This window comes from Euleptes europaea, chromosome 1 (genome assembly GCF_029931775.1).
Source record: "Euleptes europaea isolate rEulEur1 chromosome 1, rEulEur1.hap1, whole genome shotgun sequence".
NCBI lineage: Eukaryota > Metazoa > Chordata > Lepidosauria > Squamata > Sphaerodactylidae > Euleptes > Euleptes europaea.
This window is the reverse complement of record NC_079312.1, coordinates 7,334,889-7,352,879: the sequence shown is the minus strand read 5'-3', so window position 1 is coordinate 7,352,879 and position 17,991 is coordinate 7,334,889. Positions and strand designations below refer to the sequence as shown.

The following is a 17,991-nucleotide window of genomic DNA, read 5'->3' as shown; positions in this document are numbered from 1 at the left end:
ATGAAATTCATTTATGTTTTTGATACACCTTATACACATAGCCTGAGGGTATTTTTATACAATAGCTGTAATAATTTTGTGCATGTGGGACATCGTGGGGAACTTGCCATTGGTACGACTGGCCTGCATATGTACCACTTTATTACCCTTTGTGGCTCTCAAAACGTTTTGGATTTTGGAGCCTTTTGGATATCAGAATTCCAGGTCAACTTATAATATGGTTGTTTATGTTCATATGTTTCTTTGGGTATTGAAATAAAACTTTTAAATTGCTTAAAAAAATAAAGGGATGATGTGTTGTCTCCTAAGAGATCTCCTGCCCTGGTTTCATCAGCCGCTCCGAGCCCGGTTTTGGCCGGAGAGAGCGGGGTACTGAATTTAAATAATAAATAAATAAATCACATTCCAGGCGCATCCCCTCTCTCCAAAGTACCACTGCCAATTACAAGAGACATTACAGGTACAGATGGACAAACTGAGGCAGCTTTAGTGATAGTGGTCCCTACTTTTAAGGCCCTAAATGGGGCCAGATTGAGGGCTCACCTTCCTGCCTCCCATTACCACCACCCCCAAGTTTTGTGCCTCTATGTACAGAGGGAGGTGGTCACAAGAGATGGGGCATTTTCATATGATGGATTTTTGTTTATGGAATGCCTTAGGGCAATCCTGTAATGGTTAAATATACTCCCATAATTAATACTAATAAGCAATGGTTCTAACTTAGTAAAGTGTAGAAGAATAAATAGTAGAGTGTAGCAGAACAAATAAGGTTAGAAGAGATTAAAACTTTGACATTGTTATAAATCATATTTCCATGCTGTGAAAACTGTACTGATGTGTCTCGATCATACAGCACGAAACGTTTGTGTACATATACAATCTCTTCCCCCCTTGAATTGTTCTATTTTTGATTGTTTTCCCCCTACCCCCTTCCCCTTCTTATTAAAAATAAATTAAAAAGTTAATTAAATAAAGAGGTCTATCTAGACACACCAGAAAAGATCTGCAACACACAAATAGGTACATACCAGCTGATTTTTCTTTTTCTTCTACATCCTGGAAAAATGGATTTCTATTTCCTTGCGGGGTGGAAGTAGAATCAGGCCTGGGAACCATAAGTCCTTCTGTGGAGGAAAGAAACAGACCAGTTACTTGATAGAAGGCTAGATGGCTCTTGCTTGGATCCAGAAGTATCCATCTGCTGATCCTGCTGGTGGCCCAAGTTAAAGAAAAAGGGAGCAGGGAACTTCTGCACAGGGAAGGGAAGGAGAGGGAAGGCCCAGCCCAGAAAGAGCCACCAGGATGCAGTATCCTATCTCTTCTAAAGGCAAGCAGGATCTGACATCCCAATCTGACACCATCTAATGTGGCTCTGACGAAGGGCCACTGTCTAAGGGCTCTTCTCCCTTTGAAGAGACTCCCCCCCAATCCTCCCAGGATGAGAAAAGGCCATGATAGAGCCAGAAAACCTTGTGTAAAGAATTAATGTTTAATTCTTTTGTTTTAATAACCATGAATTGCCGTTTAGGATTTTGGGTCCTTTTAGGAATTTTGTGCCTTATTGGGTGGGTGTGCTAACTGATTAACTAATTGAGGTTGTTAACTGCTTTGCTTGGGTGATGCCTAGCTGCAGATAGATATCCCCTGGAGTAGATTGGAGTGACATTTTTGGATGGTGTTTGATTTTAGCAGTGGGTAGTTAACTACTGAAGTTATTTTTGCTTCCTAATCAGGCTTCCTAATCCTGATGCGGTGTTGGAGGAGAGTGTTACGGATACCGTGGACTGCCAAAAAAACCAAATCAGTGGGTTATAAAACAAATCAAGCCTGAACTGACCCTAGAAGCAAAAATGACTAAACTGAGGCTGTCGTATTTTGGTTACATTATGAGAAGGCAAGAGTCACTAGAAAAGACAATCATGCTAGGAAAAGGTGAGGGCAGCAGAAAAAGAGGAAGACCCAACAAGAGATGGATTGACTCTATAAAGGAAGCCACAGCCCTCTATTTGCAAGACTTGAGCAAGGCTGTCAAAGATAGGACATTCTGGAGGACGTTGATTCATAGGGATGCCATGAGTCAGAAGCGACTTGACGACACTTAACACCCACAATCAGGTACTGGATACACCTGATGGAAATTAAGTGTATAAGATCTGCTTTTCCATTCTAGAAATCAGCAGCCCCTTTTGGGTGGTCTGAAGAGGGGCTCTGCTCAGTTTTGTATGTTTCTTGTAGGAGGAATATTGAAGCCAGAATTTTGTTTTGCAACCTGAACCTATGGTCTTTGTTAACAGATCTCTAGATTTTGTAAAACCTTGCCAATGTCTCTTTGGTTAAATGTATGAGTTCGCCTTTTGACTAGCTTTCCTTGTTTTGTGAATCTCTCCACTTTGCCAAGGTATTATTTTTTGCCTTTGTTAAGACTCCAAGCCTGGATCCGAGGTGCCTTCCCTTGGCCTGCTACTTACCCAATTAATTAGTATTTTGACACTAGTATTTTGGTTGTGGGCCCACACTGGATCGGGGCCTCGTGGCATTTTAAAATTGCTAATATACCAACATGTTTACTTTGGCTCTGAGAGTCTGTATTAGAAGAGCTCTAGCTGAGTCCTTTTAGAACAAGTGGTTTCTGCCTTCATCATCTGTGAATCGAGGTAAAGGTGAGCGTTACCCAGAGAGGCCACATTCTGACGACTGTCCTCCATGACTTCCTTGTGAAGGATTCTTTGGTCCAGATCCAGCAGAGCCCACTCCTCCTCAGTGAAATGGACAGACACCTCCTCAAAGGCCAACAGATCCTGAAAAGTGAAAAAGGAACCCCTCTATCATCACAGGCAATGGAAGAATTCTTCCCCTGCTAAGGGCAATCCAAAAGGACTAAAATGAGATTTTTGCTGTTAAGATTCAAAGATACATCAGACATTTGCATTTTCTATCTAGTGAGCACCACATATAGCAGCTGTGGGGGAGGGGGAGATTCTCACCAGTCTAGGATGAAGAAAAGCTGGTTTCTATACTCTGCTTTACTCTACCGGAAGGAGTCTCAAGGCGGTTTACAATCACCTTTCCTCCCCCCCTCTCCACAACAGGCACCTTGTGAGGTAGGTGGGGCTGAGAGAGTTCTGAGAAACCTGTGACTAGCCCAAGGACACCCAGCAGGCTACATGTTGGAGGAGTGGGGAATCCAATCCGGTTCTCCAGATTAAAGTATGCCGCCCATAACCACTACACCGCCCTGGAGCAGAGAGGGGAGGCATGCAGGGGCATGATCTGCATTCCCACACTTACCTGAACTGGCTGCACAAAAGTTCCTTTCTCTCTGTCCCAAAGAGATGGCAAAGAATTTGTTGATGGGTTCACAGCACTACCTGTGAAAGATGAACAGATATTTGGAAGGTATTTTTTACTTCCCATGTGTTTAGCATTTCTGTTCCTTGTGTGTGTGTTTGGGGGGGGTGTCCCTGTATTGGTTGACGATCGTCGCTCAAGTTCCTCATTCAGATGGGGAGAGGCACGTTCAAACAAATGTTTAAACCGAGAGGCCGAAGTGTCTTTCCCACCCAGGACTATAGTTTTCAAGCTCGCTGAAAAAAGGCATCCAGTCGGAATGACACCCCTTTTTGATCTTACCTGGCAAGGTTGCTCCAGGGTCATGCTCCTGCGCGATCTCCTCCTGCACACAAAACAGAATTGAGGATATCACAAAGGGATGAATGATGAGAAAAGCAACAGGAAACAAGGTTGGGGGGGTGTCTAAAAAAGTTGGGGCAACTCGCAAGGATTTCGAGGGCACCCTTGATCCTATCCTGCACCCGACATACTACCTGGATGAATCCCTCTCACCGGCTGGTCCTGATGCTCATCCTCTGCCTGTCTCAGGAGGAAGGCAAATATAATCTTATTATTGCTTATGTGTTTTTGTGTTTTTTTTTGGGGGGGGGGGAATCCTCTGCAACTACCCTGTTGCTGCCTTGCCTCCCCTTCAGCAAATTGCACTCGCAACTCACCCCTTGCAGCTTAACTTCTCCCACGGAAGCAGTCACAATAGGAAGTGACTGTATCAAGTCACGTGGCCTTCTTTCTGGAGGCCTCCCTGGGAATGGTGACTCCTCCCATTTAACCCTTGAAAGGAATCCCTCCAGGAAACAAGGAGGACCTGCTCCTTGCTCCCCCCTCCTCGAGGATGCATGCTAAAGCCTATGCATAAACTAACAGGCTATGTTAGTTTAATTAATGAATTAAGGGGTGCTGGTTATTATGGAGTAAATGCTGCATCTAATAGTAAATGCCCTCTGGAAATGTACCATATACTCTGCCTTAAGAATTGCATGGAGGTTATGAAGAAGCTTCTGGCTTTGGCTGTCCGGCTTCAGCAATAGGAGTTGCCAACCTCCAGGTGGTATTCAAAAATCACAGATGTAGGCTAACCATTCACTTATATCAATGTTTATAAATATAATTTCCTCAGATTGCATTATTGCTTCATAGTGCCTTTTCAAACAACAAAATTAAATGTACAGAAATTAGCAATTGACTTGTGGTGGCTTTCTTTCTTGAGTTATGTACATACCTCAAGAAAGAAAGACGCCCCAAGTCAATTGCTAATTTCTGTTGAATTTTATTTCTTATGAATTTTGCCTTGTTGTATATATAATACTGTACATTTAATTTTGTTGTTTGAAAAGGCGCTATGAAGCAATAGTGCAATCTGAGGAAATTATATTTATAAACATTGATATAAGTGAATTGTTAGCCTACATCTGTGATTTTTGAATACTACCAATTTACAGTTGAATTTACATTTTTTTGAATAAAACCTCCAGGTGGTGGCTGGAGATCTCTCGCTGTTATGACTGACCTCTAGGTGACAGAGATCAGTTCACCTGGAGAAAGTGGCTGCTTTGGAAGGTGGACTCCCCCGCATCCTCAAAGCAATTCTTAGGGCAGATGCCTGGGAAACACTGTAGGTAGCTCAAGGCAGTGTGCCGGCCAGAAGCTTCCCCACCACACCCCCAAGGGGATTCGAAGGCTACAGAAGATGGTATTATTTTCTGACATATATACAGGAATTTACTCTGCCTTCAATGACTCCACGTTAGTTTTGACTCCTTCCAGGCTTTGCCCCGGCAGAGTGTGCATATGCTTATCCGGCCGGTGTCACTTCGATTTAACTGCAAACTACCATTTACTCACAGGAGGTTTTGCCTTGGATTTGCCACTCTTTAGATGCACATTTTTTCCCATCTACATTCTCAAAAACTCAAAAATAATAAGCCCCCCCATGCAGAGTTCTGAGAATAAGGATGGGGAAAAGGTGCATCTAGAGAGCGGCAAATCCAAGGCCAAACCTCCCATGCGTAGTTTGCAGTTAAATCGAAGTGACACCGGCTGGATAAGCATATGCACACTTCGCTGGGGCAAAGCCTGGAAGGAGTCAAATTAAGGAGGGTTAAGTAGAAGGGGTCTGCTCCTAGAGAGGCATCGACAAAGAGGGAAACGTGACTTCCTACAGTGACCCCCGTGCATGATGAGCTGCCAGCTGTGTTGGAGGAAAGGAAGAGGGGCCTGTGCTGGAGGGTTGCTTAAAAAATAGGTAAGCAATAAAAGGAGAGGTCCTTTGCAAAATCTCCCTGCTTACCACGGTGAGTAGTCCATAGGGGTGGCCGAGCTTGGGTTACTCTCAAGAGTCCTGCAGTATTCACCAGCCAGACCTTATCGTTTAGAGCAATACTTCGTTAACGTTAGTAGTAGAAAAGGGCAAGAGTCCAGTAGCACCTTAAAGACTAACAAAAATATTTTCTGGCAGGGGATGAGCTTTCGTGAGCCACAGCTCCCTTCTTCAGATACAGCTAGAATGTGAATCCATCGGTCTTCTACTTAAAGACAGATGGATTCACAGTCTAGCTGTATCTGAAGAAGTGAGCTGTGGCTCACGAAAGCTCATCCCCTGCCAGAAAATATTTTTGTTAGTCTTTAAGGTGCTACTGGACTCTTGCTCTTTTCTACTACTGCAGACAGACTAACACGGCTACCCACTGTGAATTATCTTCGTTAACGTTGTTAACCAGCGGACTCCATTTTCAGAAGAGGTTCCCCGCTTGACTTCTGGAAGATCGTTTTCACTGGAAGCAGAGCTGAGCTCTTCCTGGAATCCTGTATTTGCACATTCTGCTGTTTGTTTCTGGCCATTTAGTTGCTGTCTGCAAACTCGCAAAACCCATTCTCTTTTGGCCTTTGCTTTTGTTGGGATCCTTCCCAGAAGCCTGGCATTGTTGTGGTGCAGCTGTGACCCCGAAAGACTTGTAAGTCCCCCGTCTCCCCACACACACACCCTGTTCAGGGGCCTTCACTAACCTAAGTTTCTAGAAATCTGCCTCTTTTCCTTTAATACAGGGTGCCTGGGACAATCTAATTCCCCCTTAACATGTTTTTATATCCTTACAATAGGGACTTCAGTGGGGTATAATGCCATAGAGTTCACCTTCCAAAGTGATCAGTTGTAATCCCAAGAGATCTCTAGCTGCTACCTGGAGTCTGGCAACCCTAGCTTAAAGCAAGCACAAAAGATAAAAAAATAACAGTTAAGAGATTGGGGGAAGGAGGGTAGATCACTGAGGGAATTGCAAGCAAAAAAAAAAATACATCCACTGGCAGAAGACCACAACAGATGAATCTCCCTAAGGAGAAAGTTCTAGAGTTTTAGCATCACTATTGAGAAGGCCCACACAGGATGCCACCCACCTAATTTCAGAAAGTAGGGGTACCCCAAAGCTGGGCCTCCAAAAATGATTGCAGTGCGTATGTTCTTAAGGGCATAGGCAGTCCTTCAAGTATGTTGGTCCCAAATCATAAAGGGCTTTGTAGGTCAAGACTGGCACCTTGAATGATGCCTGAAACAAATTGGGAGCCAGTGTAAATGGAACAAGATATTGATATGGTCCCTATGTCCAGTCAACATCCTGGCTGCAGCATTCTGCACCAACTGAAGTTTTCAAACACTTTTCAAGGGCAGCCCCACACAGCGCACACTGCAGTAAGGTAATCTAGAAGTAACCAGGGCATGTACCACAGTGGCCATAACTCTCCATTTCCCATATCCTAGTCTGAAATCCCAACCACTCCACCATACTGGCTTTCTTGTGGTGGCTGCTGTTGAGCAGTAACAAGCAGCTGGGCCTGGGTGAGTTATGGAAGTCATATGGTATCAGGTTTCCCAGTGGTTGCTGCCTCCCTCAAAAGCCCAACCAGCCCTGAAAAGGGCCCTACTCCCTTCCTGTCTTTTCCTGATAGACTCTAAGGCTACAACTGGTAATAATGTTGTAGTTGCCTAGCTATGTCCACAGACAGCATTTGTTTCTACAGGTGCTGCTTTTATTATTTGGGTGTGTTAACCCCCCTGTGGGTTCCCCCCAATTTCATATCATTCTGCAAATCTGGGGCTTTTCCAGGTTTGTATAAAGATCTGTCTTGCCTGTTCATGGCTCCAATCCCCAGATTTAAGTATCCACAAATTGAGTCACAAATTGAAGGGCTTATTATTAAAGTGAGGTGAGGAGGGGGAACTAGGATTCCCATAAAGTAGTGTAAAATGCATATGTGTGACATAATATTGATGTATCAAGGGCTTTCAATGCCAAATGTTAACAGCAGTTTACTTCGAATAGCTGGATGATTGATTTCCTCACTGTTAATTTATACTGAATGAGGGAGGTGACATGTGAATGACCTTATACTGAGTCAGAGCCTTGCTCTATTAAGGTGGGTATTGTCTGCTCAGACTTGCAGCAGCCTTCTGCTCCATACAGACCTAGGATTCCCAGGTCTCCCAACTAGCCACTGAACAGAGATAGACCTTCTTAGCTTCCCTAAGATTTATTATGTCAGGCTTTCAGTTATACCTTTAGAACAACATGCCAAGAAGAAGGTGTGGGCAGGGAAGAACCGGATCCACAAACCATGAAGCCCGACTCTCTCATGCACTTTGGGGGTGGGGGAAGGGACACCACCTCCCCTACCCAAAACCAAGTCATTCCACCCAGAACAAAGTCTCCTCTTGGGAAGGAGCAGCACGGCTAATGCATAGGAAATACTCTACATTGCTCAAGCAAGCGAGCCAAATCATAAACCTCTCCACATCCTCTGTGCGATTATTAGGGGAGAGCATTGGGTATATTTCAACTTAGATAGAGCAGTAGGGCCCCACACCAGCTCATTCCAATTGTCAACCCCATAGCTTGTTTTGCTTGCAATATTATTTTATAAGTCCTATGTTCTCCTCAGGGTAACCCCAAAAGCAGCATTGTGCCATATTTTTCTTCTATAACGATAAGTATTTTCAGTACTTTTTGTTTGACAAAAAATATTTCGTAAAAGAGTTCAGTGAGAGCATCAGAATTTCAAAACATACTGGATTTGGATTTTAGTTAATTTCATTCAGAAGTTTAAACAAATAGCTCAGCGGGGTGGGGGGGGGATATAGTGCCCTAGAGACCACCCTCCGAACCAGCCATTTTCCCAAGAAGAACTGATCAGGGTCACCTGGAGATCAGATGTAATATCAGGAGATCTCCAGGTGCCACCCGGAGGTTGGCAATCCTGCATTTTGTTGCTGTGCCCACCATTCTGTGTCAGAGTTTCAAACGTGCCCACAAGCTCAAAAAAAGTTGGGGACCCCCTGGGCTAGAAACTGGTTTGGGAGCTGTCAGCATGGGCTATGGCAACAGACGCAAGACCCTCCACCAATTCGTCTCCACGTTGTGGTCCTCTTTGAATTGGTGGGGAGGCTTGGGCATTCAGAGGTCAGGTTTTGGACCGAAGGGAAGAAAAGGGCTCTCTTGCAGACTGCATGTCAGCTAGCTGTCCAATCTCACTTCCTCCGCCCAAAGACTTGCATTCATTCACTTATTCGAAACATTTATTGGCTCCCTTTCTTCCTGATGGAACTCAAGCTGGCTGCATGAAATCGGCGTGAGGCTTGCTGAAGCCTGACACTTGCCGGGTCAACAGAGGCACGCTCTGGCAAGGCCAAAAACAAGGAGCCCCCCTCCCTCCCCTGCCACTTTTTTTCCTTTTGGAGTGTCAATCTAAGGATGTGTAAGGATGTGTCACTGGCCACCAAGACTAGATTAATTCATGCCATTATATTCTCTTTTACCATGTAGGGGTGTGAAAGCTGGACAGTGATGAAAGCTGATAGGAAGAAAATAGATTACTTTGAAATGTGGTGTTGGAGGAGAGGGTTATGGATACCCTGGACTGCCAAAAAAAAAAACACAACAACAACAACCAAATCAGTGGGTTCTAGATCAAATCAAGCCTGAACTGACCCTAGAAGCTAAAATGACTAAACTGAGGCTGTCTTACTTTGGACACATTATGAGTCCCTGGAAAAGACAATCATGCTAGGAAAAGTGGAGGGCAGCAGGAAAAGAGGAAGACCCAACAAGAGATGGGTTGACTCAATGAAGGAAGCCACAGCCTTCAATTTGCAAGATCTGAGCAAGGCTGTCAAAGACAGGACACTTTGGAAGACTTTCATTCATAGGGTCGCCCTGAGCCGGAAGCGACTTGACGGCCCTGAACACACACACACGCGCACTCTAAGGGTTAAACAGAAAGAGCCACCGTTCCTAGAGAGGCATCGACCAAGAGGGCCTCGTGACTTGCCAGAGGCCCTTCCGGTTCCACTGTCCCACGTGGGTCGTGGTTTGTGACGCTGTTGGGGGAGCGAGAGGCGGGGTAGGCCGGCGGAATTTTTTTTGGTTTTTTTAAAGAAACACGTAAGCAATAAAATAATATTTCCTTTGCAAAATACCACCTTGGCTTTGAGAGTGGAGTAGTCGGGGGTGGGTGGGGGTGGCGTTAGGGGTGCTGCAGAGATTCCTGCAGAATTCACCCCCAGACTCCATTGTGCAGCAATAATATTGCTGAGCAGAGAACTCAATTTTCCAAAGAGTTTTCCTTCTTGCTCTCTGGCCGCTCCTCTTCCCTGGAGGCAGAGCTGAGCCCTTCCTGGGATCCGGTCTCTGCACCTTCTGCTGTTTGTTCCTGTGCTTTCGGCTGCTGCCTGTGTGACAGCAGGTAGACTTCCCCTGACTATGGAAGATCCACTGGTTTAGCAATTTGTAATAATCTCTTTTCCTTTCTGTAAAATGTATTAGGGCAACCAGGGAATAGCTTGTTGCTGGGCAGAATCTCCCTGTGTGTCTGTGAGCTAGTAACTGGGGTAAGAGTCATGGAGGGTTACAGTAAACCATAACAAGAACTGGGTGAAACTATTACTCCACTGCCGCCTCGATGTCTGGAGTGTTATCAGCCTACCCTGAATGTGGATGGGTTGTCATATCTTGAATTTGGATAAATATCCCTTCCTCAGTATGATCGGGGCTCAGAGATTTTTACTCGGTAGAGTGCTCTGGGTCGCAGCTGCCAGAATAAACTGTTTTCTTGAATATCGATCTGCAGGTCTCTCTCTCCCCCCACGAACCCCCGTTTTGCCGTATCACCTGCAAACTCCAGCTGAATCGAGTCTCTTGTGGCATTTTGTTGTATGTAATCTTTCCTGTCAGCCTGGCATTGCTGTGGACAAACAATGTGTCAACTGGTACCCAACTTTTGGCATGAAATTATATTCAAGACTCACAATTATATTCAAGACTTTGTATATATGACTATCAATTCAGTAGTAACAAAGGTACATATTACATTTGTAATGCAAGTCTTACAAATTAACGCCTTTTAATACAGACAAAATACAAAATAAATGGAGGCTATGTTGCTTTTTCTTTCCTTCATACAACACTTCTTGATGTATTATGTGCAGCGAGTTGCCTCCTTTGCGTAGCAGGTTAATTCTGTGTTAAGCTCCTGGGCGTCACTTGTTTCATAGAGGTTAACTTCCTCAGAACATTCTTCTTTCTAGCAAAATTACAGAAAATCAATCAAATTGCTTTTTCTTTCCTTTATACAACACTTCTTCATGTATTATGTGCAGCGAGTTGCCTCCTTCGCGTAGCAGGTTAATTCTGTGTTAAGCTCCTGGGTTTCACTTGTTTCATAGAGGTTAACTTCCTCAGAACATTCTTCTTTCTAGCAAAATTACAGAAAACCAATCAAATTGCTTTTTCTTTCCTTTATACAACACTTCTTCATGTATTATGTGCAGCAAGTTGCCTCCTTCGCGTAGCAGGTTAATTCTGTGTTAAGCTCCTGGGTGTCACTTGTTTCATAGAGGTTAACTTCCTCAGAACATTCTTCTTTCTAGCAAAATTACAGAAAACCAATCAAATTCTTTTAAAACAGATTTTAAAAGGCACTCCAAATTTTTCGAAACTGTATATACCTCTGAATGATGTATTACAGTATTGTACCTGAATTGGATCTTAATGGGATATATTGGTACACGTATAGAGTTTCCTCAGATCCTTATATAATGCTTCCATCTGAAAATGCAACAATTAAGACATTATATTTCAAATTACATTTTATAAAAATATTTTGCAAAGACAAAGTTTAGAATTATCTTTACCTTAGGCTATGCTGCATTGTTTTCTTTATGATTTGCCAGTGCGGAATCACCTTCCATAGACCTTTGTTTGCATCTCCAAACAGGAGTATTCTAATAGACTTACAAAGCGCTCAGATGGGACCCATTTGCAAATCAAAATACTTTAGAAGGAATTGGATTGTCCCATGTGTCCTGGATTGTAACAGAGGCAGCTTTTTAGCAACAAAAGATCTCGCATTAGCTAAGGCCACTGAAGTGTGCCAAGCTACAGAACTCACCCAGAAAACCACAGATTTGCTGGCAAATTCCTTCCAGTTTCTTCTTAAGGAGTCGGCAAGCTCTCCAAACTCAGGCTCCTTAAATCATCCACAAAGCTCTGAAGGATTGCTGCTTTGCTTTCTTGTATAAAAAGACTAATCATTTATCTCATTATCATAATTAAACAGATAAACAGTGTGGGACCCTGCCAGGTTCAAAATTAGTTCTTCCTTCCTCTTCTCTGCCTCCTCCACAGCTCCGCTGGTTTCCATGAACAACTACAGCTGCTACTTGGATCATCACCAGTTGTCTACGGCAGGAATTGGGCCATCCAGTGCCTCTGGGACTCTGTCATGCTTCTTGTCTCTCTTTCCATCTTCATAACTGCTTTGTAAATTAGCACCCCACTCCTGGTCACATTCAGTGTTCTCTGGTTGGTGAATGCTTCTGAATCTTTCATTTATAGTTCGGCAATACTTTTATTAACCAGAATAGAGCCTTTCTGCTTACTGTCTTGAATAGTGCAAATTCATGCTGTACTGAAGCTCCGATTTACTTGCTCCATCTGGCTTTTTATGTCCTAACAACCTTGATTCGTGTGTGAGCTTTTGTGAGCCGGAACTCACTCCTTCAGATGCAGATGTCATATGTCTGTGTGTAAGTCCAAAAAACAGTCTTGGCTTTGCAGGAGGTCATAGATCTTGCATTTGCCTTTATAGAAGAATCTGGCAGACAAGGAAGGCGATTCGCAGGTCCAGGTGGAGGCTGTTCAGAGAGGAAGGGAGGATGAGGGGGGAGCCGGATTCCGCTGGTGCATGCAAAGGCCCTGATGCCACTGAGGCTGGGAGCAGAAGCAAAATGTGGGAAGGAACCCTGCAGAAGAGCCTGGGAGATATCCTCTCTCCAGTTGTTCAGCGCCAGCAATTCAGGCAGTTCCACTACCAGGAGGACAAGGGGCCCCAAGAGGCCTACAGCCAACTCCACCTTCTTTGCAGTCAGTGGCTGAAGCCCGAAAGGCACAGCAAGAAGGAGATGCTGGACCTGGTGATCCTGGAGCAGTTCCTGGCCATCCTGCCCCCGGAGATGCTGAGCTGGGTCAGGGAATGTGAGCCAGAGACCAGTTCCCAGGCGGTGGCCATGGCAGAAGGCTTCCTCTTTCGCCAGACAGAGGGTGCAAGTCAGGACCCACAGGTGAGAGGAGCACATGATATGATCAAGGATATGCTGAAAATCCACACAGATTGCCCCAACATTTTAGAACACCCCCCAGCCTGTTTCCTGTTCCTTTTCTCATCAGTCTCCCCTTTCTGGGATCCCACTTCTATTTCAGGTACAGGAGAAAATCACACAGGAGCATTTCCATGGAGCAGCCTTACCGGGTAAGATCAAAAGGGGTGTCATTCCCACTGGATGGCATCCTTGAATGTAGGGGGGCTGCTTTTATGTCCCCTTAACTTGCATGGGAAAGATGCTCCAGCTTCTCAGTTCAGACATATCAGTTTGGGGAAATAGAAACCTAGAATTTATTTAAAATCAGCCCAAGATAATTTAATTAACAGTGCCTTATGTTTACCCCGTCTCCAAGTTCGTTTTAGGACTCACGAGTAACATCGTTAACCATTTAAGTAACTATGAGGCCTTTGTAAAAATGCCAACAGTTTGTGATTGTGGATGAAGAAAACTGATAGGGATTTATAGTTTATTAGTATTGATATTGAAAGTGAGAATCTTCTAAATGTATAGGAACATCTGGCACTAGCAGTGGAGGAGTTGAAGATAGCCTCTGAACTCAAATAATGCCGATTAATGTCAAAAGTTTGGAAGTGCATTGGGCCAGTAAGGAGAGAAGCAAAGGACGCTTGGAGCTGATAAAGCTCAAAAGGTGGCTACTGGAAGTTGGCAGTCATTCGTTGTCAAAACCATGTCCTGTCTGAGTGGATATTAATTGCCCTATGAATCAATGTCCTCCATGAGACAGCATGGGTACAATTTTTTTTTTCCAAATGATGGTCTTCTGACATCCCATAAATACCCATGTTTGTCAGAGTGACATCAGTTGGGTCATCATTCCCTATCAATACAATAGTCTGTGACTATCATCATCATAATTAATAATCTTTTTTTTTTTGCCTTCAAGTCACAGCTGATTTATGGCCAAACTATAGGGTTTTCAAGGCAAGAGATGTTTGGAGGTGGTTTGCCATTGCCTGCCTCCGCATCATGCCCTTGGTATTCCTTGGAGGTCTCCCATCAAAATATATGCGAGGGCTGCTGCTGAGAGTGTATGAGTTACCCAGCAAGTTTCCATGGCAGAGTTTGGATTCGAACCTGGGTTTCCCAGATCCTAGTCTGACACTTTAACCACTACACCATACTGGCTTTCAATAATCATATTAGTATTATCAAATAATTTCATTTATAGTCTGCTTTTCTCACTGTGATGCAAGGCAGATTATACATTTAATTTTTAAAAAACTGTTCAGATGGATTACAAGGTACAATAGTAGTATTTGAATCTAACAGTGAAGATTCCTTGTAAAACACAATAATACAGGGATTGCAGAATAGGGATAATCCAGAATGCATGTCAATATAATAAAGATGACTCATGCAAATAAATATACATGATGTGGCAATGCCACACCGTTGCAGGTCCGTTGCCTAGCTAGAATGTCAAGAAGGTAAGTGCTATGAACTCCCTGTTCTTTGCGTTTCAGTGCTTTCCTTAATTCTGTGAGTTCTGTACTGTCGGACTAACAAACCATAGCAAGGTCAGATTTGGCAAATGTATGGAAACAAAAAAATGATTTGGAAGAAGGATGCAAGGGTAGTTGAGACCATGAGCTAAAAGAGGCAGAACCTTTTTTTTCCTACACAAGGAACTGAAAAGCTACGTACTGGGAGAGTATAGATTGCCTTTCAGTTTTCTTTCTATCCTTCCAGGTGGTGTCTTGAAACCAGTGGTACATTCTTTGCCACCTATTTGTGTCAGAGAGAAAGCATCTTCCATGCAGCCAGATCATGTAAGTTTGGAACTGCAGATCATGCTCCTGAATACCTCCCTCTACCCTCCCTAGGCTGGGGAAAATATCTCTCTTTTCCTTGGCTACCATCTGTGCTGCTCACTAAATGGAAAATGAAAACATATGAGATAGTTTTGTATCCTGGAAGTGAACTTCTGTGAGGAGAGAGGGTATTGTTTTTCTCTTTTCAGGGTCTGGAAGCCTTTGAGGAGGTGTCTGTTTATTTCACGGCAGAGGAATCAGCTCTGCTGGATCCGGACCAAAGAAGACTTCCAAAGGAAGAAATGGAGGACAGTTGTCAGAATGTGGCCTCTCTGGGTAAGTTCCCTTTTGCCTTAATTCACAGATGCTGCAGGCAGAAATCACTCCACACAATAGCCCCCTTGCCTCCCATGAAGTGACTGGTCTGTTTCTTTCCCCCAAAGAAGGACTTCTGGTTCCCACTTCTGATTCCATTTCCATGTTGCAAGGAAACAGAAATTCATTTTTCCCGGACCCAGAAGAAAAAGAGAGATCAGCAGGTAGGTGCATATTTGTGTGGTATGGATTTTTTCCTGGGGTATTTTTTGGTTAACCTTCAGCCTCTGGAGAACAGAGAGATTTCTGAAGAAGAATCAGCTGAAAATAGCTCAGAAAGCTTCCTAAAATGTGATAGAGAGGTTAGAACAGAGAAAAAATGCAGGCTTAATCTTGGAGGACATTTCTATATGCTACCCATTTGTAGTCAAACTTTATTGATTTATATGCCTCTCCAGATACTTTTTGGACACTACTCACAAATATCTACAATGCCATAAAATTTTGAGAATAAGAAAAATGTACCATCCAGTTGCAACCGACTTATAGCAACCCCAGTCACACAAAAAACGAGGGATTGGAGTAAAATACAAACCAGAAACAACATACACCAAGGGGGGAAAAACACCTTAGCAATTATTTATTAAGCCAGATATGGAACATGTAACAAACAGATGTTTGTTTGCCACAAGACATTCCGAGCAGGAGAGGAACGGAGTAGCTTTACCATTGCCTTCCTCCAATAAAACTTTAAGGACTACATAAATTATCAATATTAAAATATAAACAAGCTAGGGGCATGAAAGAAGGGTAAAACAGCCACTGAGAAACTTCAAAAATATCCAGAGAACAGTTGTCAGCAGTTAATAGGCTTCTTTCCTTGAGTCTACTTTTTCTTTAAAATCTTAGCACTTTTTTCCGTTTATTCCAGAGGCTGATGGTCCCCAGGGCAAGTCCAAGGGACAGTCACAACAGCTGCCATTGGAAAGGAAACAACAGAAAAGAAACACTGGAACAAAAAGGAAAAGCAGGGACGAATCCCCTGTTTTTCAGGGTGTTGAATCCCAGGACATCCCCCGAATCCTACTAAACATCAATTGCCCTGTGTGCGGAAAAACATTCATTAGTAAATCAGTGTTTGATACACACTGGAGAAATCACACAGGGGAGAAATCATATATATGTTCAGAGTGTGGAAGGGCTTTTGCTAAGGGATATCTTCTGGAACACCAAAGAATTCATACAGGGGAGAAACCTTATAAGTGCTGGGAGTGTGGAAAGAGCTTTGCTCAGAATTCACAGCTCACTGTCCATCGACGAATCCACACAGGGGAGAAACCATATAGATGCTTGGAGTGTGGAAAGAGCTTTGCTCAGCATTCACTGCTTACTACCCATCGACGAATCCACACTGGGGAGAAACCATATAAATGTCTGGAGTGTGGTAAGGGCTTTGCTCAGAGTTCACACCTTATTTCACATCGCCGAATCCACACTGGGGAGAAACCATATAAATGCTTGGAGTGTGGAAAGAGCTTTTCTCATAATTGTAACCTTATTGAACATCGACGTATTCACACAGGGGAAAAACCATATCAATGCGGGGAATGTGGAAAGAGTTTTGGTCGAGCTAAAGATGTTATTGCCCATCGACGAAACCATGCAGGGGAGAGACCATATAAATGCTTGGATTGTGGAAAGAGTTTTCCTTGGAGATCACAGCTTACTACCCATCGACGAGGCCACACTGGGAAGAAGTCATATAAACACTAAAAATGTGGGAGAAATTTTACGTCTAAAAAGTCGCCTTGTTTCATATTCAAACATTCACAGTGGAATTCCCATACAAATTCTTCCAGTGTGGCAAGACCTTCAGGCACACCAGGCATCATGAAGTTTACTCAGGAGCAAAGATGAATCTTGTTAAATGAGTCAGAAGAAGGGGAAGCCACAGTAATGGTCATTCAGCGTCTAGCTTTTTTAGGCCAAATCAGGCCCATAAACTGCAAATGTTGAAGTGGAATTAGTTAAGGCATTTTTGATTCTCAGCTAAAATAAGTGGAATATAGTTTATTATATATGGAATCAATTTGTCCTCCCCTTTTACCACGTGTTAAACCCCTTGTAGAGAGCCAGTGTAGTTTAGTGGTTAAGAGTGGCAGACTCTAATCTGGAGAACTGGGTTAAATTCCCTACTCCTCCACATGCAGCCTGCTGGGTGATCTTGGGCCAGTCACAATTCTCTCTGAACTTTCTCATCCCACACAGAGGCAGGCAATGGTAAACCACCTCCTAATGTCTGTTGCTGTGCTGGACCTGCCAGCTGCTGGGGAGTGTCAGGTTAGAGAGGCTGGATGTAGTCACTAGGAACTTCAATGAAGCAGAACAGGAGCTGGGCAAGAGGCTACTGGGAGCTGAAGACAGGAGCTGAAGTCATCAAGCTGGGTCAAGGTCAGTCACGCCAGTATGAGGATCAGAAATCCATAGGGTCGTTTCAGAGAAGTGTCATCATCAAAAGTCTCAGGCTGTTTTGCAAAGTTGTGTCCGCAAGGCTGGTTTATCCAAGCCAGCCTTTTAAGCTGTCTTCCTTTTTTTAGTCTTCTCCGAAGACTCACAGTTCTCCATGCGATGCCTCTGAGCTTCCAATCTGGCAGTCCGCCTTTTAAAGTGTAATGCTACTCTGCAATACTGTCTGTGTTGCTGAACTAGTTCAGATGAGCTGGGTGGGCTGTTAATATGAGGAACTGCAGCTGGGGGTATCAGAGGAGTGAGGTGTTTCTGCTGCACCATGTTCTTTCCCTGATGTGGGTTGGATTGCATTGGGCTCTCAGCCACCTGAGGTTCAGGGAAGGCTGGTTCTTCCAGGCATGGCTTTCCCCCTGAAGATACCTTGCTTGCTGGGATCTG

The 17,991-nt window shown here is 43.8% G+C and overlaps 1 protein-coding gene across 1 annotated transcript in view; it reads left to right on the top strand.

The window, feature by feature from the left end:
• LOC130478699 (zinc finger protein 501-like) overlaps window positions 1–17,722 on the top strand; it is a 46,281-nt gene extending 28,559 nt beyond the window's left edge. Inside the window, exons 5-6 of the mRNA XM_056850911.1 lie at window positions 16,266–16,633; window positions 17,682–17,722. Coding sequence (XP_056706889.1) covers window positions 16,266–16,633; window positions 17,682–17,722 — 409 coding nt within the window. The remainder of the gene's footprint in view (window positions 1–16,265; window positions 16,634–17,681) is intronic.
• The last annotated feature ends 269 nt before the right edge of the window (window positions 17,723–17,991 follow it).